The 13,276-nt window shown below is 49.7% G+C and overlaps 1 protein-coding gene across 5 annotated transcripts in view; it reads left to right on the forward strand.

Moving 5' to 3' along the window:
- Window positions 1–11,006, forward strand: part of GALNT6 (polypeptide N-acetylgalactosaminyltransferase 6) — a 37,049-nt gene extending 26,043 nt beyond the window's left edge. For all 5 annotated transcript variants that reach the window (XM_036992050.2, XM_036992049.2, XM_036992048.2 and 2 more), the window contains 8 exons: window positions 51–200; window positions 1,266–1,500; window positions 4,244–4,361; window positions 5,705–5,905; window positions 6,443–6,574; window positions 7,172–7,273; window positions 8,309–8,461; window positions 9,326–11,006. In XM_036992050.2, coding sequence (XP_036847945.2) covers window positions 51–200; window positions 1,266–1,500; window positions 4,244–4,361; window positions 5,705–5,905; window positions 6,443–6,574; window positions 7,172–7,273; window positions 8,309–8,461; window positions 9,326–9,439 — 1,205 coding nt within the window. In that variant the 3' untranslated portion in view covers window positions 9,440–11,006. The remainder of the gene's footprint in view (window positions 1–50; window positions 201–1,265; window positions 1,501–4,243; window positions 4,362–5,704; window positions 5,906–6,442; window positions 6,575–7,171; window positions 7,274–8,308; window positions 8,462–9,325) is intronic.
- Window positions 11,007–13,276: the final 2,270 nt, after the last annotated feature.

A 13,276-nucleotide genomic window follows, 5' to 3' on the forward strand; every position in this document is an offset into this window, starting at 1 on the left:
CTTGGTGCCCACAGAGGTCAGGTTTGCAACAATGACATTGTCCCTTCCAGAGTACTTAAAGGAGCCACTGGAGCAGTACGTGAAGCAGCTACAGGTCGTGAGGGTGGTGCGGCAGGAGAAACGGAAGGGGCTGATCACCGCCCGGCTGCTGGGAGCCAGCGTCGCCCAGGCAGAGGTGCTCACCTTCCTGGATGCCCACTGTGAGTAAGAGGCCTGGGCAGTCTTGTCCCACCTCCCTGGCAGAATGAAGAGCAGGAACCGCAGCACACCAAGATCCCCTCCTGCTCGTGGTTCAGTAATGAAGGTGGCTTGGGACTCGCACCTGCTTCTGCCCCTTTGTCCCCCCAATCCCAAGGGTGTTTTGTGAGGAGACACACACAGCCCTAAAAAAGCTGGTGACCCCATACTTGCTGGGGGTGTGCTTTGGAGCCCCAGACATTCCTCTCTCTGCTGCTCCCAGATATGGACCTCACTCTGAATTCCACCCCTCAGGGAGGCCTCCTGTACCACTGGGAACCGGCTTGTATGGAGCTTTCCTGTAGGGCCACTTGGAGCCAGGAGAGCCTCCCTCTTGGCCCAAATGAAAACACCTCACTGTTATCAGGAGAAAAATTGTTCCCTCAAAGCAGTAATATATATTGAGATAAGCTGTAGACTCCGAGTCACAAGAGTTGGGTTTGCGTTCTGGCTCTGCCACTAACTGAGCCTCAGTTTCCTCATTTGCAAAGTGTGAATAAGGATGCCAACCTTACAACGGAAGTGTTATGCTGAGGGCCAAATAAAGCAATATTTGCAGCTCATTGAGAATCTCAAAGGGCTAGACAAATGAAAGAGATTAGCCCACAGCTAGAACTGAAGCTGGAGACACAGATGCCCTGGGACAGGGGATACCCTTTTCTAAAATCCATACTTGGTGGGGGTGAAGCTGATGCAGTAGCCAGGCTGAAAACCCTGAGGACACCCCTCCAGGACCTCCCTGTGCTTTGGGATCACTTGATTTGATCATGTTACTCCCTGGAGGCCTCCATTCTCCCCTCCAAAGCTGCCTCCACCTTTGGTGGTGGGGACTGGGGGCAGGAAGCAGGGTCTCAAGAGATCGCTGTATGCTCCCTGAAGCTGTGGCACATGCCTGTCTCTCTGCTGTAACTAGCAGTGGCTGGAGGCTTCCTCCTGTCCTCTTGGCTGCCCCCAACCCCGGCGCCGGTGCTGGCGCGGGTCCAGCTGTGCACAGGGTTCTGACTGCCATTTCTTGGCCCGGACCTCAGGTGAGTGCTTCCACGGCTGGCTGGAGCCCCTCCTGGCTCGCATCGCCCAGGATGAGACAGTGGTGGTGAGCCCAGACATCGTCACCATCGACCTTAACACTTTTGAGTTCTCCAAGCCCGTCCAGCGGGGCAGAGTCCATAGTCGTGGCAACTTTGACTGGAGCCTGACTTTCGGCTGGGAGACTCTACCCACACATGAGAAGCAGAGGCGCAAGGATGAGACCTACCCCATCAAGTAAGGATTGAAGCTTGGTGAGCCCCCAGCGTGGCCTCAGGCCCACCCAGTTCCAGGTACCTGGGCCATCTCAGGTCAACATTTATTAGGTGCTCCATGAAGCACTTGACACATTTGGTTTAATCCTCACCTCCTCCAAAGTAGGTACTGTGATTAGCCTCTTTTACAGGTAAGAATACTGAGGGTCCTAGTGATGAACAGTTGGCCCCAGATTATGTGGCTAGCAAATGGTAGACCAAGGACACCTGTCCCAGCTGGTCTGACCCAAAGCACATTCTCCTAACTGTGCTCTATAGTACCTCGTGCCATAACAGGTTGCTCTTCTCCACCGCCTACTGTGTGCCAGGCACTGGACTAAGGGCCTTACATACTTCATCTAATATATTGCTCCTGACATGTAGAAAGACATGCTCTTGCAGAAGCACTGAGAGATGGTGGGTAGAGGCCATTGCTGAATAGCTGTTGTAATGAGAGGGGAAAGCACATGCTCCCAGATTGCCTGTTGGCATTGTTATAGAGACCTCAAGTTTACTTCAACAGACAACTCAGCCAAACTGAGTTGGGGAGTACATTTTAGAATAGGCTATGGTTTTGGGTTATCTGTGCCATTGTTTTCCTATACTGGCCAGGAAACTTAAGGGTCATGTGAACATTTATCAGGGATGGAGGGAAGCAGAGGTTGGGGTACAGTGAGCACAGATAAGCAGCAAGGCTTGAAAGGAGGAGAGGGTTGGAGTTCCTCCCCCTCCACATGCCCAAATCCTAAGAAATGCTGCCCAGAACCTCAGTAGAGAGGGCTCAGTGGGTGCCACAGGAAGGAATCCCATTGGTCCTAACAGCCAGCTGCTTTGTCTCCATTTGAAGGAGAAGAAGCAACAGAAGGAGGAGAGGGGAAAGGAGAAGGCAGGAGAGAAAATAAATTTCTCCCTATTGACCATCTGTTTGTTTCATAGATAGATGTCTGATTTGGTGCATGGGGGCCAGGCACACAGTGGCACAGTCAGGGGCAGGGCCCCTGACCCCCACCCATCGCTGCTGTCCAAGGACCATACGAGGAAGACAAAGCTCTGGCGTGTGAGGAATCAATCTGCTCCCTGGTCCAAATGCCCTGGTGGCATGCATGGTTTGCCTGATGCCCTGTGCCTAGTACCCCTCCAGGAGGCCTGCAGGCAGTCCCCTCCCACCCTCCATTCTCAGAGCTAACAGGAGGCTGAGTGGAGAGGTAAAGGGTCCAGGGGACCCTGGTAAGGGGGCCTGTAAATAAAGGTGTTCCCAGAGGTTGCATGTTGGTTGTGAGTCCACAGTGAAGTTCCAGGTAGGGTTTATCCTCAGAGGTCATTTTTCAGTGGCTCCTTGGTCAGAGAGACCTCTCAAAGCCAAGGGACAAGCCCAGGTCTGGGAGACCCTCAAGAAGAAGTAGGTTGGCTCCAAAGTACTTCTAGAGTCCCAGAACTCTCTGAACCTTTTTGGGCTTTTCTTGGGCTGGCTTAGAACTCCTGGGAGAGGCCAAAATGACTTGACAGAAAGCCTGAGCATAAATGTATGCTAACAGATACTCCTTCCAGAAAGTGACTGCAGGAGCCAACTTCAGGGTGACAAGAGCAACCACCAGGTGACCCCAGGGTCAGGCCCGTGTAGGCCCCTTGACGGACAAATCCAATGAACACTGAGTCCCTGCTGTATGTAAAAGCACCTTGATCTGTGCTGGGCTTACAAAGAATGTTTCATTATCTTTCTGCTTGATTGTACCACGTGGAGCCACCCATTGAGGGCAGCAGAGCCCCATCCAAGCCAGCCTGGCCAGGGCGCAGACCCACAGCTGCTGGTTATGTGTGTACTCCTGCCCCCTCACCCCCTGCCCCAGGGCCCCGCCCCTGACTTCAGCCCTTAATATTGCCTGTCCTATGACCAATGTGTGGTACCTAAATTCTAGGAATGAGATGTTTTTGTCAATTTCTTTTAACATGGATCTGTGCCTCCCTACCTTTGCGTGAAAGCCAGAATCCTTTTGTAACCTCACATGCTCCCTTTAGTCAAGTTGAGCTTAATTTCACCCTTACTTCCTAATCTGTTTCCAGGAGCACCTCCTAACACTTTCTTCTGTTCAAAGCAGCTGGCAGCTTTCCCCCAAAGCTAAGTTTCTCGTGTAGTAGGCTTAGGTTCCTTCTATCACTATGGCTTTGTAGACCCTGAAGGGCCAGGGACCCTGAAATAGAATGGGGTCCATCTAGCTCATAATAGTCACTCATTCATGGTTTGAATCCTATTCAATTTCAGACAGCTTCTGATAATTGAGTATCTACTATACTCTAGGAACTTTGCTGCCAAAAAGCAAATGAAGGTAGCTTTCTCTGCTAGTAGACTGAGCTTTCAGAGACTGAAATTTGTCTTTCTTAGCTCTGTATGACTAACGTGTGGTGCAGGCCAGCAGTGGTGTGTTTAACACATCCTGTGGCCTGTGTTTAATATATCCTTCATTGAATGGATGAATTAGAGCCTTTTAGAAGAGAGTAATAATCACCTCTCTCCTTGACCTGGTCCTTGAAGGTGAAGAGAGCATTATAAAAGCTCAGTCAACATTTTCTAAATGAGTGTTAGTGGAAGCGGAGCTGTGCATCCCAGGAAAGAGAGGAGGTGGGAGGTAGGTGAGCAGGTATTAGGGTTGAGTCCACAGCTTTCCATGCCTGTCTCCTGCCCCTCTTCCCCACAGAAGGTGCACATGCTTCTCCCTCTGTCTCTCCAGGTCCCCGACGTTTGCTGGCGGCCTCTTCTCCATATCCAGGTCCTACTTTGAGCACATCGGTACCTATGATAACCAGATGGAGATCTGGGGAGGGGAGAACGTGGAAATGTCCTTCAGGGTGAGAGTGAAGAGGGCTTCTCGGGGGAAACACATCTGAGGGGACAGCCTGAGATGTGGGCAGGCCATAGACGCCGCGGGGCTGTTGCTTCTGGAACTGAACTAAAGGGAGGCTCTTTCCTGTCATGGCTCCACCTTTCCTCTGCTCCCCAACCTGTCCATGGCTGTGCGGCTTTGGGAGTCAGATTGGATAACTTGAAACAAATTACTGGGCCAAACTCCTCAGAGGGAAGGGGGAAATGGTGATAATAGAAACTGGACATCTGGGGACTGATAACATCTTTCATGATGTCTATGGGAGAAGCATTAGGGTGAAGGTGGAACAGGTCAGTAAGCAGTCGCTGTCTTTTTTCTGGAAAAATCAGACCCTTCCCAGGTCAGAGGATACATGCCCGTCAGAGGATACATGCCCAGGTGGCTCAGCAAGCTCTTCTTAAATGTAGGGGAAGATGGTGGCCAAAATGCTGGTTGACCCCAGATCATAGAGGGATTCCAAGAAGAGGGAAAAATCAGGATTAGGTTAGGAAGAAAGGATTGCCTCTCCAGGAAACCTACACAAATCCCCATGCCAGGGGAGAGGTAATTAGCAAGTAGATGAGCTCATTTAGGAAGATGCCTCTCTCAGTGCCTGGCACATAAAGACATATCATTGATACCTGCCGTTACTATGACTGTGATTATGTCTCTGTTGCTGCTATACTAAAATGAATATCAACATACCTCCCAACTTAAAACCGGAAAAGACACAGGTGGGAGGGAAGTCCTAAGCCAGCCTATTGGCAGAGAGATAGGTCACCAGCTCAGTCGTTGTAACTCGCAGAGTTATGATTCAAGGCTCCTCCACGAACTCTTACCTCTGTTCAATCTCTCTCTTAGGAAGCTAGTGTGCTAATGATCCTGGTGACTACCACCAGCCACTTGGCCATTGACTAGCCTTGCTGTAATTAATGCCCTGATGCTGTGATTGGGTCACAAGCCTATCTTGATTTGAGGGAGCTCAAGTTTCCAGTACACCTAGGTGAGCCGATAAAATCACATTTCCAGGTCAAAAAGGCAAGTGACTAGAGCTCAGGGTAGATACATGGACACAAAGTTAGCCGGCTGTCTTTTCTATAAAGTAACCCTCAAGACCCTGAAAATGTCCATTTATTTAAATCATAGTGAACCAACACAAGAGAGTCAGGGACAGTGTGGTCATGGCCTAGGAAGAAGCCTGGGCAGTGTCCTCCTCTCTAAGAGAGGGAGCAGTGTTTCCTCACTTCTTGGACCTGGGAACAGAACAGCTGCTTGGGGAGAGATTGCCCCACCCACCCCCCTAAAGGTCCCATCCTGTTACTCTTACAGGTGTGGCAGTGTGGGGGCCAGCTGGAGATCATTCCCTGCTCTGTGGTAGGCCATGTGTTCCGTACCAAGAGCCCCCACACCTTCCCCAAAGGCATCAGTGTCATTGCTCGCAACCAGGTGCGCCTGGCTGAGGTCTGGATGGATAACTACAAGGAGATTTTCTACCGGAGAAATATACAGGCAGCAAAGATGGCCCAAGAGGTAAGAGGAAATGGCGCTCAGGTGTTTGGATGAAGAGCAGTGCAGAATTCCAGATGACAGTCTAGAGCTGAAGGGTAGAGGCCCACCCACCTCTGCTGTTGGGCACCTCCCTTTAGCCCTCAGGCCCTGTAAGCTAGAGCCCTGGGAGGCTAGCGGATGCCGAGAGGAGCCTTTGTTGCCCCTGCCTGGAGAGGCCCGGCATCTTTCAGGAGGGGAGACAGAAGAGATTTGGAGGAAGAGTCTCTTCTGGGGCAAACAGCTTCACTCTGAGGCTCAGCACTGGGGACTAGAAGCAAACCAACTGGGAAGTCACAGGAGTTGAGGCAGGAAGGGGGCTACGGGTTGAGTCCCAAAGCCAGGGCATGCGCTGGGGAGGAGATGTGGAGCTGAGCTGGCAGCCCCAGCAGTTCCTGAGCAGGAATGAACTTGACACCATTCTGGGAGAAAGTGACTCCAGAAACTCTGGGCTACTTCAACCCAGACAAGAAAGGTTCCTTCTGGTGGGACTGACCCTCACGGGGCTGGCTTGTTTGGCAGAAATCCTTTGGTGACATTTCGGAGCGACTGCAGCTGAGGGAACAACTACACTGTCACAACTTCTCCTGGTTCCTGAGTAACATCTACCCAGAGATGTTTGTTCCTGACCTGAAGCCCACCTTCTACGGAGCTGTGAGTCTTAAGAACCAGCCTGCCTACCCGTCACCACAGAAACCCCCAGAAGTTCAGGACCACTTACCCACAGTAAGACAAACTTACTGTGGAGGACAAACAAGAATTGATGTTTACTTTCCACACTCCTTTAACCAGAAGGAGGACAGAGACGCCACTTTAGGGCCTCTCAAGATGGCTGAAAATCTTAAAAAGGGGAACGGCCCATTAGCAGTGGTTCTCAAACATTTACCTGCATCAGAATCACCAGGAACATGCGTTAAAACACAGACTGCCGAAACAGCAGGACTGGGATGAGGCCTGGAAATTCACGTTTCTGATGGTCCTCAGGTGGTGCTGGTGGTCTAGGGATCACACTTTGAGAACCACTGTTCATAAGGAAATTCCCTTGTGCTGACAGTTTCTCCCAGGGACCTGGCAGCTGGGGAGGTTGCCCATCCTGCCCTTGCCCAGCCTCGGGGCTCCACCCCTCACTTGGTTATTAACTCTAGGCAGCTGACTTACTGAGCAGAGGTGAGAAATCCAGCCATGCAGATTTATTCTAGGTGGCTCCCCACCGACCAACCAAAATTGCTCTTCTGTATCCCTTCTCTGCAGATGAGGAACCTCGGCATCAATCAATGTCTGGATGTGGGTGAGAACAACCATGGAGGAAAGCCCCTCATCATGTATGCCTGTCACGGCCTTGGGGGTAACCAGGTACACAACCAACTATACCAGGGCAGGCCTGACAAAAGCCTTTCTCTGGCGCATTTCCTCTCCTCCCAAGCCCCCTCTCTCCATTCAAAATAGTTCCTGAGGATCAGGCTGGGGGAGATCCAGGGAGCAGAGGAGATACCATCCCTGCCCTCAGAAAGCTCCGAGTCTGAGGGGGAATGCATGACACGGACAGACCAGGTCTGAAGTATGAATTCGGGGCATACAGAGAGCACTGGGCATTGGTGCTGGTGCTAGAGATGGAGGGGAGGCGAGGATGGTCAATCAGATGAGGCTTGCTAGAGGATGCCAGCTGCTGAGTGACATTCTAGGGTGACCAGAAAACGTTTGAGCACTGCCCCGCACCCACACTCAACTTTGTCTTCAGTGCCTCCCCTGCCAAGGCCACCACTCTGATCTTACCACCCATCATGACCACAAAACAACCACCTACTGACATCTCACAGGGTACCTGGCATCCTGGGCATTTACTCCATGCCCCACAAAGCCCCAGCTCTTCTCTGAGGAATAACTAGTATCCTTCCCAGCCCCAGCCCCTCAATCTACCCTGAATACCCAGCATTTGATCAATAGGAGGCACTTGAAACAGAGCTGAAGCAAGGAGAAGAGTGATACGAGACTCTGAACAGGCTGCCAACACATGCAAATAGACAGTTGTTCTAAAGCAGCTTCCTATGCCACTGGACTGCATGATGATTTTAAGTGGTACACTGGTGAACATTTATTATTTTTAAAAAAAGAACTAGCATATCATACATACAATTTCACAGATAATGCTTAAAATGAGGCTAAGTTAATTTTTAATTAACTTAAAAATATTGATTGACTATTATTCCAGTTTAACCAAGATCTGGTAAAATCCTGACAGCGGCATGTGAATTACTAAAGTCTTGGCACCCGCTCACTTTCCTCCCCAGGAGGCCATCTGTGGTAGGCCTCTGGGGGCAGCTGGCCTTGGAAGGTGGTAAGTAAACTCTCCGTTTGTCCCTCAGGCCGTCCTCTTATTTTGACTTCTAGTATTTTGAGTATACAACCCAGAAGGACCTTCGCCACAACATCGCAAAGCAGCTGTGTCTACATGTTAGTGCTGGCGCTCTAGGCCTCAGGGGCTGTCACTTCATTGGCAAAAATAGCCGAGTCCCCAAGGATGAAGAATGGGAATTAACCCAGGTGAGTCAGCTGCCCAGAATGCTCAGGTTTAAGAACCTAAGGCCACAACTGCCCCACCTCCTTATTTTCTGCATCTTCTGCCTGAGGTAACGTGGGTGGGTCAGGACAATGTAGAAAGTAAGGAGAGTATGGGCAGGGTTCTTAGGCTTAAGTACTGTTTGGTGATGACTCGTTCCTGCGGGTATAAAGATGGGGATGGGGGTATGTGCATGGCCACCTCTGTCATGGCTCTATAGATGACCCAGCTGGCGGTTCTATAGATGATGGGCCCAACATCCCTCACTAGCACATGGGATTCAGACTAGATAAGTGTGACTTCAAAACATGGGTTCTTGCCATTATTCCATACTGCCTCAGGATATATAATATGACTTCTATCATACCAGGCCCAAACTAGCACCCCCCGTGAGCCTCCACACCCCGCTCTATCCTTATCCCAATCCCAGTCCCCAGACTCTGGTTTAGAGAAAGAGGAACCTATCCTTGAGTCTAGAGGGAAGAGAGAAATGTAAATATCAAAGGCAGAGAAGAGGGTGGGCTACAGTGGCCTGGGCCTTTGAGACTGGCCACCTGGAGGAGGAGGGCCCTGAAAGCGTTTTTCAATTAGTCCATGGTCCTGCCTTCCTCTATTCCAGCCACTCAGGCTAAAATTGGGAGTGGGGAGTTGGCACCGGACAAGGTAGAAACTCAGGAATACAGCCCATTGGAGTATCTGGTGTCCAAGGCGAGGAATTTGGAAGTGTGTTCTGTCTGCCTTGTCAGGTTTCCTTTGCCTTTTGTGTATTGTCTCCCCTCTCATTGCCCCTGCGTAGCACTTTTAGAAGTCCGAGGCCCAGGCTGACCCTTTGGTGTGTCATCTTTTAGGACCAGCTAATCAGGAACTCAGGATCTGGGACCTGCCTGACAACTAAGGACCTAAAGCCAGCCATGGCCTCCTGTAATCCCAGCGATCCCCACCAGCACTGGCTGTTCAACTAGGCCCCAGATCATCCTCTGTGGGAGGGAGTTCCCACACATCTCTCAGGAAACAGGATTTTGGGGAACCTGATGTTTGGGAACCTGATCATCAGTCTCTCTCTAGGCCTTAAAGATGTACTTCTAAACCCAGTGGACGTCAAGGCAGGACCTTCCTGCTCCCTGCAACATCATTGGGCCTGTTTTCTGTTCCACATCAATGGACAAGACCATTAGAGCACATAGCCCTTGGCCTAGAGCTTCCCCTCTGTCCTAGGCACAGACTTCCAAAGCAGAGAAGGAAGCTGGGGTAGGGCTTTGGACAGCAATGCCTCATTCAAGAAAAGTGCCTCTGCAGCCACATCCTGTATCCCTGGTCATCTAGAGCACCTACAAAATCTAGTGAAATATTCCAACAGAGGGATTAGAGGTTAAGAGTCTCCCTTGCTGATACCCAAAGTTGATAGAGCTCTTTATAGAAAGCACCTTAACAGAAATCCATTATCTTACTTCATTGGCACAATAATCCTGTGAAAGAGACAGGACATGGACCACTGTGCCCATTTTATAGATAAGAAAGCTGAGGCAGAGAGAGGTAAAGGAGCTTGTCTGTACTCCCACAGGTAGTGGATGGCTGGAGCCGAGACACTCAATCTCGAATGCCGAACCAGACTCCTTCCACCACACCACAGGAACACTAGACACCTAGCCATCAGCCTTCTCAGTCTCTCTTTCCTTCATTTGGATCATTCCTGGCTGGCTGTTTCCATAAAGCCTAGAACAATGAAGCCAGGTAGCCACGAGGGAGACCACATTTGGGAACCCGGGATATTGGTATTGAAAGCAAACTCACAGAGCCAGTGATTCTCAGGTTTAAGTCCCAGAACCCTTTTTCCAATGTTCCATGTGGGTGAAACTGAGGGTGGAGGGCAGTGCCCAACAGCCTCTGAACTGCTGAAGGTCTGTAAGAACAATGTGAAAAACACTGTTTTAGTCCAGCCCTATCATTTCCATATTATGAAAGCAAGGCCAGCTAAGTGAAACAGTTTGTCCAAGGCCACCCAGCAAGCTATTGGCAGCCCTGCAGCTAGGACCCAGATAAGAGTCCTGGGAAGTCTGAGGAAGCAGGGACTGTAGAATCAAGCATGGCTGGCCTTGTCTGCTGTACGCACATGAAGTCCCCGTGTGGAACAGACCTGGCATGCATGGCAGCTCTTTTCCAAGCTAGTTGGACCCCCACCACGCATGGGCTACTTAGCCTGGGTTAGAGAGCCCAGGGGCCTAGAGGACTTGCATTCCTTCCATAAGGGCTCCTGTCAATAGCAGGCTGTCATCTGGGCCGTGACCACACGGGCCTGTCATGGGACCACCGCGGCCTCTCCTCTCCAACGACACTGCAGGAGGGCTTGCTAGTCCCTGGGATCCCGCAGGGTCTTGTGGAGGGAACAGTACCGGGTCGCCCAAACAAAGGGAGAGGAGAGGGTGCCCAGGGTCTGATCTGGAGTGGGGAAAGGAAAAGATCTTTCCCAGAAGGAGAAGAGAATTGTACATAAGACCCCGGTGAAAATAAAGGTTCTATGGCGATGGTAAAGGAAGCTTGGATTGGATTTCTCCCCTGCGTTGTCCCATAGCTGGTCTGTTCAGAGAGCCAGTTGATTCAAGCTGGGAGGAAGCACAAACGCCTGCAAAGTTCTGTCTCAGCCACTGTCTCTTGCGGCCCCCAGTGTAGCCTACGTATTATGTGTCATACATGCAGACATGGGGAGATAAAAGATGGGGCTCTTCCCTAGAGTCTCACACTCTAGCTGAGAAAACAGAGACGGAAGCAAGTCAGGACAAGCCTGCAGTTCAGCGATGTGCTAGGTGAAATAGAACAATTCCTTCCATTTAAGGAAGTCAGGGAAGGCCTCACAAAGATAGTGACATTGGACCTGAGAGGACTCAAAGGATGCATCCTCAGGAAGGGCTCAGTAAGCTGTGTGAGATCTAGGGAACCAAGAGGACACCAGCGTGAGGGAGTAGCAGATAGAGAAGCTAGACAATCAGGGCCATGTGGTTTTTGTGGTCCCTAGGCTCTTTTGCCTTAGAAAAAAAATATTAAAAATTACGTTTTACCACTGCATTGGTATAAGATGAACATAATCCAGGCTGATTGTGTTCATTTTACTTATGATTTTAAAAGACACGAAAACAATTTTGTGGACCTGAGGCCTATATAATAGTGCCTGTGTAATAGAGTGGGGACCCAACTGGGAAGGCTTTGAATGCCATGCTAATAAGTCAGGTGTCATAGGGAGCCATTGTCTCCAACTCTAATTCTAACCTTACTCTTCGTTGCATTAAACATCCAAACATTTATCAGGCATCAATTGTTTGCCATTTATCCCAATATCCCTCCTATTGTCTATAGCATCTCCCAATAGCTCTACAGTGATATATGCCCAACCAAGGTGTCCTGTTGTGCCAATGTTCCCTGCATCTACCCCAAGACAGCATAGCTTCTCCCAGGAGCAGTCCCCTAAGAGACACTCATAGGAAGGGAGAGATGCAGCCTATGAGGGAAAGACAGCATGTCACACCTGGAGAGTAGGTCTAGGTTTAGGGGTGAGGGAAAGACCAGGGAAGGGAGGTAGTCGGGAAGAGGAAGAGAGCACAGGGGGACGAGGGGCGGAGGGGAGACTCAAGAAACCAGCTTCATGGCCTCCTCTTAGCCAAGACCAGCCTTGCCCTAAACTGACATCTGCTGTAATCCTTCAAATCCACCCCTCTGACCATTCTCAGAGCTAACCTAAAACCTTAAAACCTTGCTTATGTCTTGCTTAAAATCTTGATGCTACTATATCCTGGCTCCAGAAGCCCCTCACCTCACCATAGTCCCCTCCAGGGATCTACTTCCCCCTTGAAAAATATTGGTGTCATTGCCAAAAATAGCTAAATGTACAAGAATATATTCTGTACTTATTTTTCATTACAAAAAGTAACGCTGTAGAGAAGTTACAGGATACAGAAAAATATGACTTAAAAAAGTGAAGTTGATCCTCACAGTGCTCCCACACCTATTGGTTCATTCTCTGGAAGTTTTAACTTGCAGGTATAAACACTCCCATACCCTTTTTCTATGAATATGCAAATATACACATAGTACCATATTGTTTGCAACTTGATGTCTTCATTTAATATATCAAGGACACCTTTTCATGTCAGTTTAAGTCTAACTCTTCTAAGTCTTTTTAAAAGCTAGATAGTATTACATAATATGGTGAATCTCAATTTCTTCAATTGACAAATACTTAGGTTTTCCCAATTTTGCAACAAACTGTGACAAACTATATAAAACTTGGTAACAAACTACTATAACCCACATCCTCTTACATTTACTTTTGTGCCTGTATTTGTTTCAAAAGGATGCATTCCTAAGATTAGAATTGCTTAGTCAGAAGAAATGCAGTGCCCTGAAATTTAAACCAAAGCCACTGTGCATGACTAACCCTAAGAGTGAGAATAAAAAGTCTGTCCATCATGGGAGATGAGGCTGGGCATGTAGAGTAGACATGGGTTGTGAGGGCCTTAAGTGCAGCCCTCAAGAGTGGCTTTTAAGCAAATACAGATGGGGCTTCTCTGGGTTCGGCCAAGTGTATAGAGAAGGATGTGTTAGTGACCCTGCGTTTAAAAGGCTCACTTTGGAGTATGTGATGTCGAAGGGTAACCTTTAGGAGGCTCTAAAGACTCCTCCAGGGCTCCTCAGCCTGGGGCTAGAGCTGTCTCCTGACTCTCCAGAGGAGGCAGGGAGGTGGGAGGAGAATGAAGAAGAGCGCTGGCTCCCCAGCCCAGCTCTGCCCTCTTCCCCCGAGGTCTACTTTT

Source organism: Manis javanica, chromosome 10 (genome assembly GCF_040802235.1).
Source record: "Manis javanica isolate MJ-LG chromosome 10, MJ_LKY, whole genome shotgun sequence".
Lineage (NCBI taxonomy): Eukaryota > Metazoa > Chordata > Mammalia > Pholidota > Manidae > Manis > Manis javanica.